Source organism: Diabrotica undecimpunctata, chromosome 2 (genome assembly GCF_040954645.1).
Source record: "Diabrotica undecimpunctata isolate CICGRU chromosome 2, icDiaUnde3, whole genome shotgun sequence".
Taxonomy (NCBI): domain Eukaryota; kingdom Metazoa; phylum Arthropoda; class Insecta; order Coleoptera; family Chrysomelidae; genus Diabrotica; species Diabrotica undecimpunctata.
The window spans coordinates 130,967,742-130,984,131 of record NC_092804.1 but is presented as its reverse complement, the minus strand read 5'-3'; the positions used below and the strand labels follow the sequence as shown (position 1 = coordinate 130,984,131).

At 33.6% G+C, this 16,390-nt stretch overlaps 1 protein-coding gene across 11 annotated transcripts in view; it reads right to left on the bottom strand.

The window, feature by feature from the left end:
- Positions 1 to 16,390, bottom strand: part of Gug (arginine-glutamic acid dipeptide repeats grunge) — a 135,314-nt gene that overhangs the window by 61,271 nt on the left and 57,653 nt on the right. For all 11 annotated transcript variants that reach the window (XM_072523476.1, XM_072523481.1, XM_072523478.1 and 8 more), the window contains one exon: positions 419 to 661. In XM_072523476.1, the coding sequence (XP_072379577.1) occupies positions 419 to 661 (243 nt within the window). The remainder of the gene's footprint in view (positions 1 to 418; positions 662 to 16,390) is intronic.

The following is a 16,390-nucleotide window of genomic DNA, read 5'->3' as shown; positions in this document are numbered from 1 at the left end:
TTTAACGTTATAAACGTGAGTTTAGGTAACTTTCTTTATCACAAATAAAGCAATATATCCAATTTTGTCGAAATATGTGTATCAATTCATAAAGAAATAAATTATATGCAGAATATCAAATTTTTCATCAACTAAAGGTCGTGATGCCTTCAGTATTTTCTTATTGCGTTGGAATTATTATGGTTCAACCATTTTATAATTTAAAAGACTATATATAAATGAGATTAAAGATAATAAGGGAATCATTTAGAGATGTCAAATCTATATTGCGTTTAATTACTTGCTTAGGTATGCTAAAAACGATTTTTAAATCCAATAAATAGTCATATTTGATTTGTATTATTTGATACACAACAATTTCCATTTTTAATATCTTAAATTATTTTGTAAAACACCAGTAAAAATTTAGTGTACGTACCACATCCAAAGCATTAATAGTAGTATCATCTCTCGACGCAGCATTGGCTCCATCTTCAGGGCAGCCTCCATCACACATGCCAGCAAATGCAGCCATGGACCGAGCAGCTCGTAAGTACATGAGCAGATCAGCATCAAGAGTCATGGCGGGCACCCATCGTTGCTCTTCCCGAACTCTGGTTTGTTCTGGGTCCGGCGAAAGTTGTTCAGGTGGAACACCCGGTCGGTATTCTGGTAGGAGAGCCTAGAGTTGCCGGGAGTGTTAAAATAAATCATACAATGAACCATTGAACTCTGGTAAGGTTTGGTACACTTTTCGGTCGTGTGGTAAGACAAAAAAAGTTAACGACAAATAAAAACTTACTAATAACTAAACGTTCCGCTTACTGAATTATTGTTAATAATTAGATAAGACTATCAAAATACTTCCAAACTTTTACATGTTTTCTTTTACACCTATTAATAACTTAGTACCCCTAAACATCACAGCAGTTTTGGTATCAGTACCGTAGTCGCACATGACACTGATACTAAAGGTAGATAAGAGCGTAGATCTTAAATGATACAACAACCTTAAAAATAAAAAACTGGAGAAAAAAAGCACGAAACAGATCAGAATGGAGAAGAATCCTGGAACAGGCCAAGACCCAAAAAGGGTTGTCGAGCCAGTGATGATGATGATGATGAAGAGCGTAGATCAGCCATGCAAAAACCACAAAATACACGAGAGAAAAGAACTGGATACACCAAGAAACAAAAAATCCGATTAAATTAATTCTGGTAAGAAGAAACGAAGTAACAACATCACTAATGAATCAAAAATGAAATAAAATATATGCCTTATACCAAAAAAAAAACTAACATTGAAAAACGCGTCTCAGAAAAAGCACAAAATTAAAACATACCAAATAGTACTGACCATGTCAGTATATCATTCATTAAGATATATTAGGCATAATAATCCAGCTTAGGTAATCTACTAAATCTATGCTATAGAGATGTGCCTGCAGGAACTAATCACGAGAAACTTCAGGGACAAATTTATTCAAATGACAGAAGAAGGCAGAAAGGACAAATGCTTTATGATAGCCAGGCGACAATAAAGGAACTAGGATCGAATCGGAATAACTCCAAGTTCGTTTGGAATTGTCTTCAGAATCTAATTCTGATCGGAAAAGTAACAAAGTAAGTTTACTCTAGGTGTCTGGACATGCTGGTGTTGATAATAACGAAAAACGGACCCCTACTTACCAGAGACAGGCAAAAGAAACATTCATAGATTTAGAACCTTTAGTTGGATAACAAGAAGCGCGGCCAAAAAACGACATCGGACTGAATGGAATGTAACCACTGGTACGAACAAATGGGTCTTAAACAGTCGAAGGCTTTTATACACGAACCTTCGAAGAAGAGATCCAAAGATCTACTAGATATAAGTAGGAGTGATCTGCGTATTGCAGATTCTGCCAGCCTGATGACGAGACAGCGGAACACGTTGTGTGCAACTGCCCAGGGCTGGGTGGGATAAGGCCCAATTCGAGCCCTACGACTTTGAAAGAAAATTCACCTGAGGTCATGATAGACTTTGATAAAGAGGCTAGGCTGAAGGGACAACTATAAGCTAGGGATGAGCCACAATAAACCTCTTAGGTCGAGTCGAAGGGTGGTTAAGCTCCCACTCATACTGAACCTAACCTATCATATTTTGTATATCGATATAACTGCATAAATTTCCTTGAAATTATACACCGACACATTTCCTTTTCAAATGTGCATACTGACTCAGAATCTGTTATCTACAAAATTGATAATTTAACCCACACAATTTTAATTTATTCCTTTAACAAATGTATATAGTAAGAAATCTCACCATATCAGTAATATTAATTTTTATTAAACATATTATTTATGTATTGCAAGTATTTATACAAGGATTACTGAAATGTCTCTAATAAATACTAAACAATTTTTAAAATTTCAAAACCTGGTATAACAACTATAAAAGACAAGGTTGCATTTTAATTAGACTTATTCATTGTATTATGATTTATATAAATATATAGTGTGGTCTCTAATCAAATCAGAGATACAAAAATAAACGGATTAAAAAATGATTCTCGCGAACTTTAATGAATATCGAACTAATTCGGGGTACCCATCCGTTCACTTCCGATTAAACGCCAAATATTTCCTTTTTATTCCCGTCCATCACACAGTAAAATATCAGGTCATTGCTCGATGTCTGCAGAAGCAAATAGTGCATTTAGAACGTATGTTTTAAACCTGTAAAAGTGTATCGGAATTCCAACAGAAAATACACGATATGTTGATGATACGCAAATTCTAGCACCATTATATGATCTGCAGCATATATTAGATATGATTGACGCCACCAGTAAACGTTTTGGGCTTAAGATCAACACTACTAAGACTAAACTTATGGCAACAGGTCGGCAGACGATAATAAATACTATCTTAACAGTCGATGGAAACACTATAGATAAGTAAAATGTAATGGAATGTCTCGCGAAACAGGAAAACGGAGAACAAAATAGGTATATCGATGGAAGGCAACCGTATATACGCATTTCTGACTATAGGTCATCATCATTACGAGACAGAAAAGTTAGAAAAGGAGCAGTTAACTTGGGAAAGGATCACTACAGGAGCAATGCGACCAATTTGTGTAGAATTAGAAGACTCTGATGGTTTCGGAGTGAACAACTAACAATAACCACGGAGGAAGCCACAGCTACCTGAGAAAAGTAAACCATCATGGTATTTTAACATATGGACAAATAAATAGTTAGGGGGGTTTTTTAGATAAACTCTAATTAATAATCAATGACATTATAAATTTAGTACTGCCCGCCAAATTACAATTTATTTCAATAACTCGTCTTGCTGAATCTCAATTCTATTAAATCTATCTTAAATCTACCTAAAATCTATCTTTAACTCTATCTTAAATGTGAATTTTAATCACCGTCAAGCATGCAGAAAATATGGACCAGAAGAAAATTATTCAAGATCTACAAACACGATGGAACTCCATTTTCTACATGTTATAAAGATTGCTTCATTTGAGACGTTCTGTAACCATTTATCATACTGAAAATAGCGGAATAAATAATTTAAGCCGTTATCAATGGGACCTGTTACAATTGTCCTTGAATTACTTAGATTTGCTGAAGAGATAATCAAACTGATGAGCAGCACGGACTCAGTTATTTCAGAAATGATTAAGACAATTGCTAAATTAAGGCGCTATCTTTTGCACAATAAAATAGAACTGTTATATGGCGTATTAACTATGAAAGAAAGTCTCATTACTGGAATCGAAAAAAGGTTTTCCGATGAGGAGTCACAAGGATTGGCTTAAAATTTCTACTATTTTAGATCCCAGATAAAACTAAAACATTTTTTTTTTCAAATAAAACTATTGTTGAAAGTACTAAACTCCATTCGCTTAGCTCGGGCATATTTTGACAGATTCATTGTCGGAAACCTACCACACAACAATTCCTACTTCTCAGTGTTAATAGCTCAAGTATCCTACTATTGCATACAACTTTGTTTAAAAAAAGAAGAATTATTCTAAATAGTGGAAGTGTATACTAAACACATCAAATTTTGGGTAGTATATATTTAAAAAATATATTTTAGTTGTTATAATTTAACATAAATATTTATTATATGATGCAGATAAATTAATATTTATTGTCGGTAATTCGCAAAGTTCTATTTTATTTACTATTTAGTTTGTTTACTATTAATATTGGCTATGAGTACGTGTGCTTGGTTGTATAGTAATTTCCAGCCACTTTTAGTCTGTCAAAAAGTAACTAACTTCGCAAAAAAATAATTACTAAATTCACTAGACATTTCGGACTGGGAATAGCGAACCGAGTTTAATAACAAAGTTGTGAGATAAATCACAAAAATTAATAAAATCAATATAGATGAGTCTGATTCTGAAAACAAGTAGATGATAGGAATAGCGAGGGTATTATTAGCAACGATGAGGGTGAAGAACCTTTAAACGCTAGGCAAAAAGACCAAGGATAAAAAACGATTCTTCAACAATCAGCTTTCATACTGTGGAAGTGCTATGATGATTTATCACTTGAAGTTTACTCTAAAATGCTGATTATTGATAAAAAGTCAGACCCAACTGAGTGATAGAGCTAACACCCTGGAACATTTCCTGATCTAATTAATTTAGTTGAGAGTTTTGATCAAGCCCAGTAACTAGTGTTTATTCAGAGAGAATATTTTCAGCAATTGGTAACATATAAGTTGACAATGGGTAAAGGTTAACTTCTGAAAATGCAGAAAAGCTTTTATTTATTCACCACAATATAAATAAAATAAATTATGAATATATATAAAAATTTTCAAATTCCGGCCGAATCATGATGCTGATTCGGTAGGAACGACAGTTTCAGCCAACTGGCCGGATCGAGCCGGATTAGTAGTACTGCCGAAATTACGGTACATCACTAATTTCAGCGGCGTCTATCTTTATTCTTTCCGCTTGTCGTAGGGTCCCTATGTCAGTATTGAGAATATTAAGCAATTTATCAACCTCATTTTTAGAGTTTGTAAAATTTGAGAGTCCTTCCATAGTTTGGCCATCTTTCCTACAGTGACTTTTGCTAGATCACATCTACGTTTTAATCCTTTCTGTACTGACCCTGTGTTTATGATCAATGATCCCAGATATAATTCTGAGTTCACAACCTCAAACCGGTCAATCCCTATACGTAAAGCTAAAGAACTTTCGTTATATAGAAGTCGGTTTTTTAGTACTGAAAATATAACCATAATACAATTCTATAGGTAACATCTAAAAAATCCCTCAGGCAAATTCATTTCCTAATTTTTTTTCTTCCAAGAACGGCAATAATCCTAGATGTCTAGATCTAATGTCTAGATCTTCCATTCTAAACCGAGTAAATGGTATTTGACGTTTTATACATCAAGCTCTGATTATTGATAAGTCGACCGCCTTTGTATGCTAGTTGAATATCTCGTACAGTCGCTTGATAGCTGCACAGCTTTTCTCGGAAATTATGGTAAAAAGCCCTCACTTGATTGTTATTGTCAAAAACAAGAACGATACCTAACTTACACCAACTAAAAGAAAAATACGGAAATAATGGAATTTATTCTCTATAATTAATACATCCTATGTTGTTTCATGCTGTATGTGAATATTTTTTAATGTTTAATTAAAATATGGTGCTTGAGTTCCATAATTAAATACCTTAATAAAAAAAGTGTACCGCACCTTGACCAGTTAATTTTAATGATACGACTAATCTACCTGAACTTAATAGTCTGAGATTTAACTGCACAAAATAATCCAAAAATTGTTTCATATGAGTGATGATACAAAAAAATGACTAATCATTTTATGAAAAGTGTATTAGCAGAAAGTTTCCATAACTTTATTTTATGTGTATAAAATATATTATTTTAATTATTATTAAAAAAATAAGTAAATGCAATAAATAATGACAAAATAGTGTCTGGCATTATCTATTCGTTTCTATTTTGTGTACACATCCACTTTTCCTTTTGATTTGCTATTTTTCCATTTTTGGAATTTGTTTATTTTCGATTCTATTATTAGCCAAAGCTATATTTCGGCAATGAAAAGGGGTACAGAGCCCATGTTGGCGGCATATATTAATTAATTGCTGTTGATTGGTATATTAATCAATTCCCAAAAACTACCCCATGATCCCCTAGCTCAACACATACCTCCGGAAAACTTGATCCAGGTAAGTAAAAATATTATTTATTTAAACGCGGTATGACATACATATTTACATTCTAAGTTTTATCTTCATCATCCACTACATTGCTGTTCGATGCATGGCCTTCATTCTTGTTCATATTCTCGCTGATTTTTTTTCCTTGATCAATATTTACACCATGTTTTAGTTTTAAGTGGGTGTACAATTTTGGCCGATATCTCAATATTCCTGGGATGAGTTTTGTGCTTGGGGGATTATGGGGTAGTTTTTGGGGTTTGGTCAATGTATCAATCAACAGCAATTAATTAGCAATCAAATATGCCGCCAAGACAAGCCCTGTAGCCCTTTTCCTTGATGAGATATAGCTATGGCTATGTTAGCTTTACCGTAAAGTTAGCAAAATCATTGTTTCTCGAAAACAGTTGTAGCAATAAATTGTTTCTTGGCGTAAAACTTCGGCAATAAATTAGAAATAAATTTCTTACGGTTCGCTTTTTGGCCGATATCTCGGTTTTCTGGGGGCGTGTTTTGAGCTAGGGGATGATGGGCTAACTTTTGGAGATTTGTTAATATATCAATCAACAGCAACTAATTAACAATAAAATTTGCCGCCAAGATGGGCCCTTTACTCCTTTTCCTTGTCGACATATAGCTATGACTATGCTAGCTTTAATATATCTTGAGTTACCAAACCATGTTAATTGTTTTTTTGGACTTCTGGAATCTTTTTGTTTTGCTCCATTTTTAGTTTTATCTCATCTATCTCGTCAGTGCGGATGCTATCCATCCTTGTCAATCTACAAATTCTTCTCATAAAGTCCATTTCCGTAGCCTATAATGCAACATTAGACCGCAAAAGGTGGATAAACAATCCTGTTTCTTCAAATCTGGGGGTTTTAACGAAACATCAGCACCTCTTCTTCTATCGGGAATAAATTATTTTAAATATATAAAGATTATTATCATTTTCGTATTTGTTTCTTTCCAGTAGATTTCTCGTATACCATTATTTTAAATAATGGTTTAAAATTTTCGAATGTCACATTATTAATTTTCACAACTGATCGATAAAATTTATAGAATAAATAAAAGAAAAACAGTTTCTCATTTTTTTCATTATCATGTACATAAAAATGTCATAATTATTGATTTATTACTTTTATTATTACAGACAATGAATTAGTCTTGATGAATACTATTTTGTGCAGCCAGCTCTCGGGCTATGTATATATGAAGAAGATAGGAAAAACACAGTAACATATTTTCCAAGATTTTTTAAATTAATGCCAAATTAAAATTGCATGCCAGTTTACACCGATATTTTACTTCATGCTGTAAAATTCGAAAAATAAAATCATAGAGAAGAAAAGCAACAATATCGTTTATCCGTTAAGGTTAAATTCATTTTATTAATCAACGTACTCTTTATTATTAGAAACTTTTTATTGTAAATAGTGCTCTATTTTAAGTAATAAACATCCCAAAATCTGATAAGATTTTAACTTGGTCCTTCCGACCGGTTGGATTTTCTTTCGTCAAATATGAACCAAAAATAACAACACAATCTTGGACACAAGACCGAAAACTGCTTTGATTGTTACTAAAAGGTATTTACTATAAAGGAGTACGACAAAATGAAATTAATTATTTCGCCAACTACAACAGGAAGGAAACAAATGGTATCGTTAGATATTTAGAAATATGAACAACTATGAACAAAAAGGCTACATATACTGTAAGATCCTATAACGATCTGGTTTTTGTTGCCAGTCGAATCATGGAAAAATCATTACAGTATAGCGCCTCGGCCCATTGGATGCTTTATAGATCTACAAAAGGCATTTGAACTTAACGAGTTAACTCTCTGCTATATACGCGAAATATACCGGCAGATATAAAACTGGTGAAGACATTATTTCTATTACATGCTATGCAGATGTTGTCGTAATAATTTCAGAGAGTGAATATGATAATGTGATAATCTCTACAAATCCAACAAGATGCAAACTAACAGTGGAAAATAATTAAGCAAGAAGGGAATTTTAACTCTTAGGAATATTGATGCATAGCTATCGAGATAAGTAAGCACAAAATGTCCAGCAGATACGTAAACCGAACGGAATAGCGGGATTCATGGTATGAACTATGTTGCAAAGATTTTATGAACTATGTATTAATGAAAAAGTGTGAAATAAAGATAGTCAGAGATATCACAGGAAAACATTGCAGGACAGGGAACGTAATAGAGATCTCAGGAAAAGGTTTAACATAGACAACATAAATGACTGGATACTGGACCGAAAAATGGAGTGAAACACCGACATTAGTGAAATGGGAAAGCACGGACTGGTTATACGAGCCGTAAAAACTATATATTAGGACAAACTAAAATACATCCATAATTCAGATAGTTACAAGGTTTATTTTTTCTAATGTTTTTTAATGTATGTAATACTATGTAATTAGTCAATTACTAATAATGTAGGTTCATTCAGTAACACAAAACAAAATATATTTACTCTAGAAGAACTAATTAATATTAAAAAATGTTTATTTTGTTGGCAACTAAATAGTGTGACGTAGAACGAATATTTACTTTTAAAATGGAGTAGCATCGCCCTTAAACTTTAACAGTTTAGACTAAGTATCTGCACTGTTCAGGAGTAAATTCATTCCAAATCTGCTTTATTTTGGCTTTCTTCTCCTTGGGGTGCTTATTCCGTTTCATATGTTGGCGATCAGCATGGCTAACCTACCTTTGCTTGCAGCTACTCGGAAGAATACGGTTGTAGATGTATTAAACCGCTTTCTCAGGTTTTGAAACCAAGATATTTTTCTTCTCTATGGTCCTCTCTTTCCAAATACATTCATGTACTATGTCCGCTGTGGGTTGTTCCTTAGTGTCTATTTCATATTATGCTATACTGTTTCAATGGCATTTAGGCCAGGACTGTTAGAAAACCAAGAGCAGACGTTAATACTGTGGTTTCCAAACCCGTTTTTTGTGATTCTGGCCATAAGACATGCCGCTCCGTTCTGCTGAAAAATATTACTTTCGCCAACATTTATTCTCACAAGGTTTGGTAATAGGCTGTATTTGTTAATACTTTGCAGCATTTATGATACCCACTTTTGATCCCAAATTATTCTTTTGAAAAAGCTCATGCTTAGTGCTAATAGGTCGTTTGCGATATCATTAACACATACGTCGAATTTTGATTCGACTACGTCACTAAAAATTACTCGCTAATCTTCTACCGACCAAGAACGTTTAGATTTTGCCCACAACGAGCCTGGCTTGCTTTTTTGCTGTTAACAGTGAATTTTTTTTTGCCTACAAGAAAATATAATTTTTTAAACTAGGAGTAACCTTCTAAATTGTTACCTGTAACCCAGATTTATGTATTCACTTGCCACAGCATTCCCTTGACAAATTTAATACAGTTTCATAATTACATTCAGCTATAACTTACCTTAGAGTATTTTTTCGACATTTCTTGCCGATTCTTACTAATATTCTCCTATTTCTACCAGAAACTAGTTTTGGACGACCCAGGCTTTTACCTTTTTTTTTATCCAAGATTGCGGAAATAATTTTTATTTAGCAACTCATGAATTCTTGAATTTGTAGAGATACCACGCATCATTTTATTGAAATAACACAGCTATTCAGCCTATTTGTCTTATCTTGTTTGGTTTTTAGCAGTTACTTCAAACTGCCCCATTATTTAGTTGTAACTAATTTTTACCTAGTTTGTTGATCCTAATGACATTAATAGCTTATACGCGTTGTATAAAAAAAAATTAATTACGTTTTGTGAATAGCTAATTACCATTTAAAATATTGCTAATTTAGCATTATTATCATAATTATTAAAAAATAATAAATTAGCAGTCAGACACCTGAATTTGCTATATATTTTAAGTCCCCAATATATAGTTGTTCGTCTATGACACGAGATAAATTACCAATCGAACAAAGAATATGAATTTAAAATAAAATATTGGGTGATAATCTGAATATCCAATACCAGGGCATTTGAACATGGAATGGGCGAAAGCCTATGACGGAATTAGGAAGAACAATAAGAAAAACCGCATTCCACTGTAGTCTGTTGATAAAGCCACGATTACAACACCAATAAAATTTTTCAAAATCATTGCTAATACTCGCCCAGTAGAGTCAGCGCTTGGACAACAACTAGTTACAAATCTTTAGGAATACTTCTTTTATTTTTAGATGGAAGAAGGATAGGTCCGCTGTACAAACCAAACATAATACAAATAGTATATCAAAGAATGTAGAATAAACAGTATAGTTATATAGCATTTATTATAGTTATTTCTGGTTCATGGCCTTAGATTGTATTTAAAAATATGCGGTTAATATATTACTTTATATTTATAACACACTATTTATATAAATGTCCGTTATACTTTAGGGAAATTGTTCACCAGCTTATGTAGGATAAAACAATAAGGGATAAACATTTTTTTTCATTAAAAGAAAACTACTTGTTGATAGCACGAGATATAGCCGCCCATTTCTATTTTTTAATCATAAAAGAAACAATCTTCCCAGCAACATATGACAAGGTGATCTTCCGTCCCTATTATTCTGTTATTAGAAAATTTCTTTACAAATTCTATTTGATGATGGTGCCGATTCATATGGTATATAATATATATATATATATATATATATATATATATATATATATATATATATATATATATATATATATATATATACATATTCGTATGAACATTGCTAACATTATATATTATAATAAAACAGGGGAACGTATTAAAGCCGGATATTGCTACCGTTGAGCCATTCCATTGCCTCATGAGTTAGTTCGTGAATTTCGTTAAACTACCTTCGAATCGTGTGGCTGGACATTCTTGGGTGATGTGGTAGACTGTTTGTTCAGCAGCCTAGCATTTGCCACATAGTGGGCTGTCTGCAATGCCCCATTGATTAAGTGATTTATTGCATACTCCATGACCGACTCTGATTCCGTTGGTTGGTGGGTTTAGAGATTTCAGCAGCAGGTAGCCCTGGTTTAGCTGATCGATGTCGGTATTTATTGGCAGTGATGGATGCTTTAGAGATTTCTGGTACTGAGCTTTAAGAGTAATAACCGTCGTATTTTGGGTGGTGCAATGTTGCTTAAAACCGGAAGCCATTGAGTTGACGTAGTCTTTATCATCCCCGTAATATATCTCATGGTTTGATTTAATTGTACATCTAGAACGTTCGTGTGGTGACTGTTTGGCCAGACTGGAGCACAATATTCGGCTGTTGAATAGACTAATGCAAGAGCGCCTGATTGTATCTGCCCTGGCTCCCCAAGAAGTGTTTGCTAGCTGCAGTTTTGTGTAAGTGTTGCTTGTTGATTTTGGGTTTCGGTTATGTTGTAGGATAACTCCTTCGCTTTACTTCACGACTATTTAGATGGAAAGTAGTAACTTCGGTGTTTGTAGGATTTGGTTGAAGGCCCCATTTTTTAAAATATGTGTTTACTAATAATTAGGTCGCCTTCTAGGATAGGTAATTAAATAGTTTGCATGGTATCATCTGAAACAATTTAAGTAGAAGGCCTTCTTTCCATACCGTGTCGTAAGCGCAAGCCTGATCAATGAAAGCTACCGCCGTTTTGATTTTTTGTTGGAAGCCATTTTCAATAAATGTTGTTAGAGAAAGAACTTGATCACTGCAGTTTCTTCCTAGCATAAATCCAGCTTGTTCTACGGGAATCTTTTCGCTGATAGATTGTAAAAACTCCGCGTAAATTATACTCTCAAAAATCTTATAGCAGACACTTAAAAGGGCGATTGGTCTGTAACTTTCCGGTAGTGAAGTGTCTGGTTTGCAGATTGCTACGACTTTGCTTTGTTTGAATAGTTTAGGGAGCTTTTGTGTCGTCATGATCTGGTTGAAAAATTCTAGGAGCCACTTTCGAGTTTTTGGACCAGTGTGTTTTATGAACTCGGGAAATATTTTATGAAGTACTGCAGCTTTGCCACACTTAACTAAGTCTAGTTCGTTGAAAGGTTCCTCGGTGTCTATTTACCTCATGATTGGCAGGCCTTGTTGACGTGCAGTTTTGATCTTTTTGAGCTGATATCGTAATTCTCTTTTATGAACTTTTTCTATGGCTGGTTTGGAGAGCTGAGCAATGCGTTTTGCTATATCTTCTGGGTTTTGTGATGAAGAGTTAGTTGTCGGGATGTAACTGCCTGCTTCCAATTTTCTGAGTAAGTTCCAGGCAGTGCGACTGCTATGTTTTAAGTTTAGGTTTTCGAGAGTTTCCCTCCACCTGGTGGTTCTTGCAAAATTCAGAGATTCTAGAAGTTGTTCACCTACTCTTCACGTACTCTTCACCTACCCTGTCTCTTCTTTGCTTGTATTGATCATACCGGTTTTTACATTCTTCGGTTCAGCATGGAATGTAGGATTTGGTTAGACCGCGTGGAATGTGTTTTTTAGCACAACTAATTATAAGCTTGGCAAATCTTTCGTAGTTTTCTACCTTCGGCTCAATATGTCTGATATCGTTCTTCAATTGGGCTTGCTACTTATCCCAGTTTGCCTTACGAAAGTTCCATCTAGGCAAAGGAATTGAGTTTATAATGGGAATAGTAATGCCCATAGTTGGTATTACTGGCATATGCTGCGATTTTGGGAAATTATCAAGAACTTCTCTGGCAGCATGGTTATGGCAGCCATCTTTGGTGAATATAAATGTTAGATCTGGGTTGTAGCTTTTTTTCCATCTGGCGGAAACAAAGGTAGGCTTTTGTTTTGCATCATGTAGAAGTCTAAGATGCCTTAGCTCCGCCCATTCAATTACTTGTTCACCTTACAGGTTGCATTGATTATAACCCCATGCAGTGTGATAACTATTGAAGTCTCCTGTAGGTATTGATAGATGCGGGAATGAAGGAAGCACTTCTGGATGGTCATATTGCGTTTGGTTGTTTGTATATATTAACTATTGTGATCTTGTCGATTACGGTTGTTAGTATGAAGACTTGAGACGAGTAAGAATATATAGTACTACCATTTTTTATGTCTGTTCTACAGTAGGTGGCAATCCCATATTGTGGGTGATTAAGTGAGGGTACTAATCTATATCCTGGAATTTAACTTCGGTTGTTCTGTTCGAAGTCGCCAGCAGTGTGTGTTTCCTGAACTGCGGCTATGTTAATATTGTTTTCTGTAAGAAGCTTGCTGATGTATTCGCTCTTGCTTCGGCTAACGCTTTCAATGTTTATTTAATACACTCGAATTGCTGGTCCAATTGTCAGATGGTTCTGAGAAGACCCGTTTTTTGTTTGTTGCATGGTTGTTTGCAATGTGTTCGCCAGGAGATCTGGAAGGCGGTCTGTCGGTTCGATGTTGCTGCTCATTTAGATTAACTAGGAGGTTGTAGCTAACACGAGGAGGCGAGACAGCTTTACATTCATGTGGTAAATAATAAACTTCTGATGATTTAGATTAGTAAAAAAAATACGGATACGTATCCATCTTTGCAACTTTCACAAACAGAAATTTAGAATGCTTTATTCTGAATGCTGCTCATGCTAAGGAAAATCTTCTATGTAAGTCAGCCTTTAAGTTGGGCTTTGTTAATTCGATTTTTTGTCTTAAGTATATATATATGACTCAACCTTTTCTATATTATTATTGTCCAGAGTTATATCCTCACTAATATCTACAGATGCGTTTGTTAGATATTTAGTTTTTGTTAGGTTTATTTTTAGTCCTATTTCTTTAGATTTTGTATTTAGGTCTAATACCGTTTTCTGCAATTCTCTGGCTTTTGCTATTAGCGCAACATCATCGGCAAATAAGTCACAATTTTACTTTAAAATTGACTTTATTTGACGTTTCGATTTCCACTTGGGAAATCGTCAAAATACAAAACATTAATAAACAAATTTTGTTTGAGGCTATTCCCAACAACAATAGTAAATTATAATAATATTGGCTATAACAATTACAATTTTACATTGCAATAGTATTATAAAATTCGCCAATAAATCAGACTTCGCAAAATCAAAACCATGATAAAAAAAGGTGATTATCAAAATGAAAATTTAACATCACGACTGTAAAATCCATAAATAAAGAATACTTATTTCATACTACAAAGTACCAAATGTGTGCTATAAATTAACATTAAAATATAAGCGAGTATTAAGATAGCAAATATTTATTACTGATGACAAAGTCTATAAGCAATTATTTGTTAACAGTCACTTTGAGGAAAATGTCTGTTAATTATTTACATAATTACTTACAAAATAAAGTTTGGCGGCCACACACGTTATAAAAATTTTTTGTAGGTGAGGAAGAAAAGGTATAATAATCATGGTATATGGCTTGGTAAATGATTTAGCAAGAACAAAAGATTGCATGTATCCGGGTATCTATCGACTAAAACGACCTTTAAATTTTCTCGAATTGGTGGTAAGCTTTCTATTACCCATCGGATTGTTTCTCTTCATTTTTTTATCAGCCAATATATTCATTACATCTATTTCAATAGACGATATATCTACTGTTTTTACTTATCTTCATAAACTGATGGAAAACTTTCTATTAGCCATCTGATTGTTTCTCTTTATTTTTGTATGAGCCAATATATTCATTACATCTATTTCAATAGACGTGATATCTACTATTTTTACTTATTGTAAGCGTAAGCTCCAGAACTAAAGTAATATTAAAGATTTGAAAAGAATTATTTTGATTTTTAGGTTATGCTACTTCTTGTCAAACTGTTAGATATATATATATATATATATATATATATATATATATATATATATATATATATATATATATATATATATATATATATATATATATATATATATATATATACATACGCACATATTTTGTTAATATTCTCAGGCTTATCATTCAATAAACTTTCTCCTAATGGACCGTCGGGTTGTTTTATTCATCAGGTTATGTGCCGTTAAAATATCAAGTTCGGATAAAAAGTTTAGTTGTCACGTTTAAGTCGTGAATGGCCCTCGTGTTTATCTTCGCTACATTCAAGTCGTCTTAATTATAAAATAAACATTTATTGCAGTGGCCTCAGCTTTGAAAATTGATTCTGGGAATATCACCAAGATTTAAGGGCGCAAATTTTCAGCTATGGAATATTGGTTTAACCATTTTGTTTAAAGCAGCGAAACTGCTTTCAGTTGCGAATGGAACAGTTGCAGAACCCGAAGACCAAACTAGCAGTGAGTCAAAAGAATGGGATGACAAGAATTCAAAGGCAAAATACAACATTGGATAAACTGTGAAAATGCAGCCGAAATGTGGTCAAGACTGATACCTGAACAAAAAACCGAAATCTCTAGAAAGTTACTATGGCAAAGTTACAGATATGAATAGAAAATGCATGAGAAAAGTTGTATGCAGAGCATATATCAACAATATAGCTATTAGTTAGGCAGTTAGATGTTAAAACTATTAGTAATAGAACTGTTTGTTCCAAAGTAATTGCCTTTCGTACTACCTGGAACTCTGTAACTAGTAATCAGCTAACTTCTGAAAATTAAGCAGCAAGATTGCTTAAAAAAGAAACTAGAATGGATAATGATGACTGAAATATTCCGTCTTGCTTTACAAGAAGAGGCTTTACAAATTAAAGCGGAAGCCACTGGTAAAAAGAAAACAGATATAGAGGACTTAGAGAAGAATAACACGTGTAATTATTGTAAACGAAAGGGACATTGGGTTAGAGAGAGAAAAAAGGGAATACATGATTCCAAAAATGAAGATAAAATAGGTCCTCAGGAAGTAATCTAGCTTACATATGTGATATTTCTTCCATGTACTCATCCACCTCCAGTGCAAATAAAAGTGAGTGGATATGTGACTCAGGAGCAAGCCTACACATAACTGGTGAAAAATTGTTGTTTTCAACTTCAATTAGAATCTCTAGCTGAACCCATGTTTGTTAGAATAGCAAAAAACAAGTTGATTCCTGTAGAAGTTAAAGGTGTCATTGAAATTCAGGCATTTGTCTAAGGTGGTATAATCGTACTACAAATAATGTCCTCTACATTTCTGAACTTAAGCCACAGTCAGTGGGAGCTATAACAAATAAAAACTTTACCTATCACTCTCATAAAAACAGGTATCAATTTTTAGAGCCAAATGGAAACATTTCATGTGT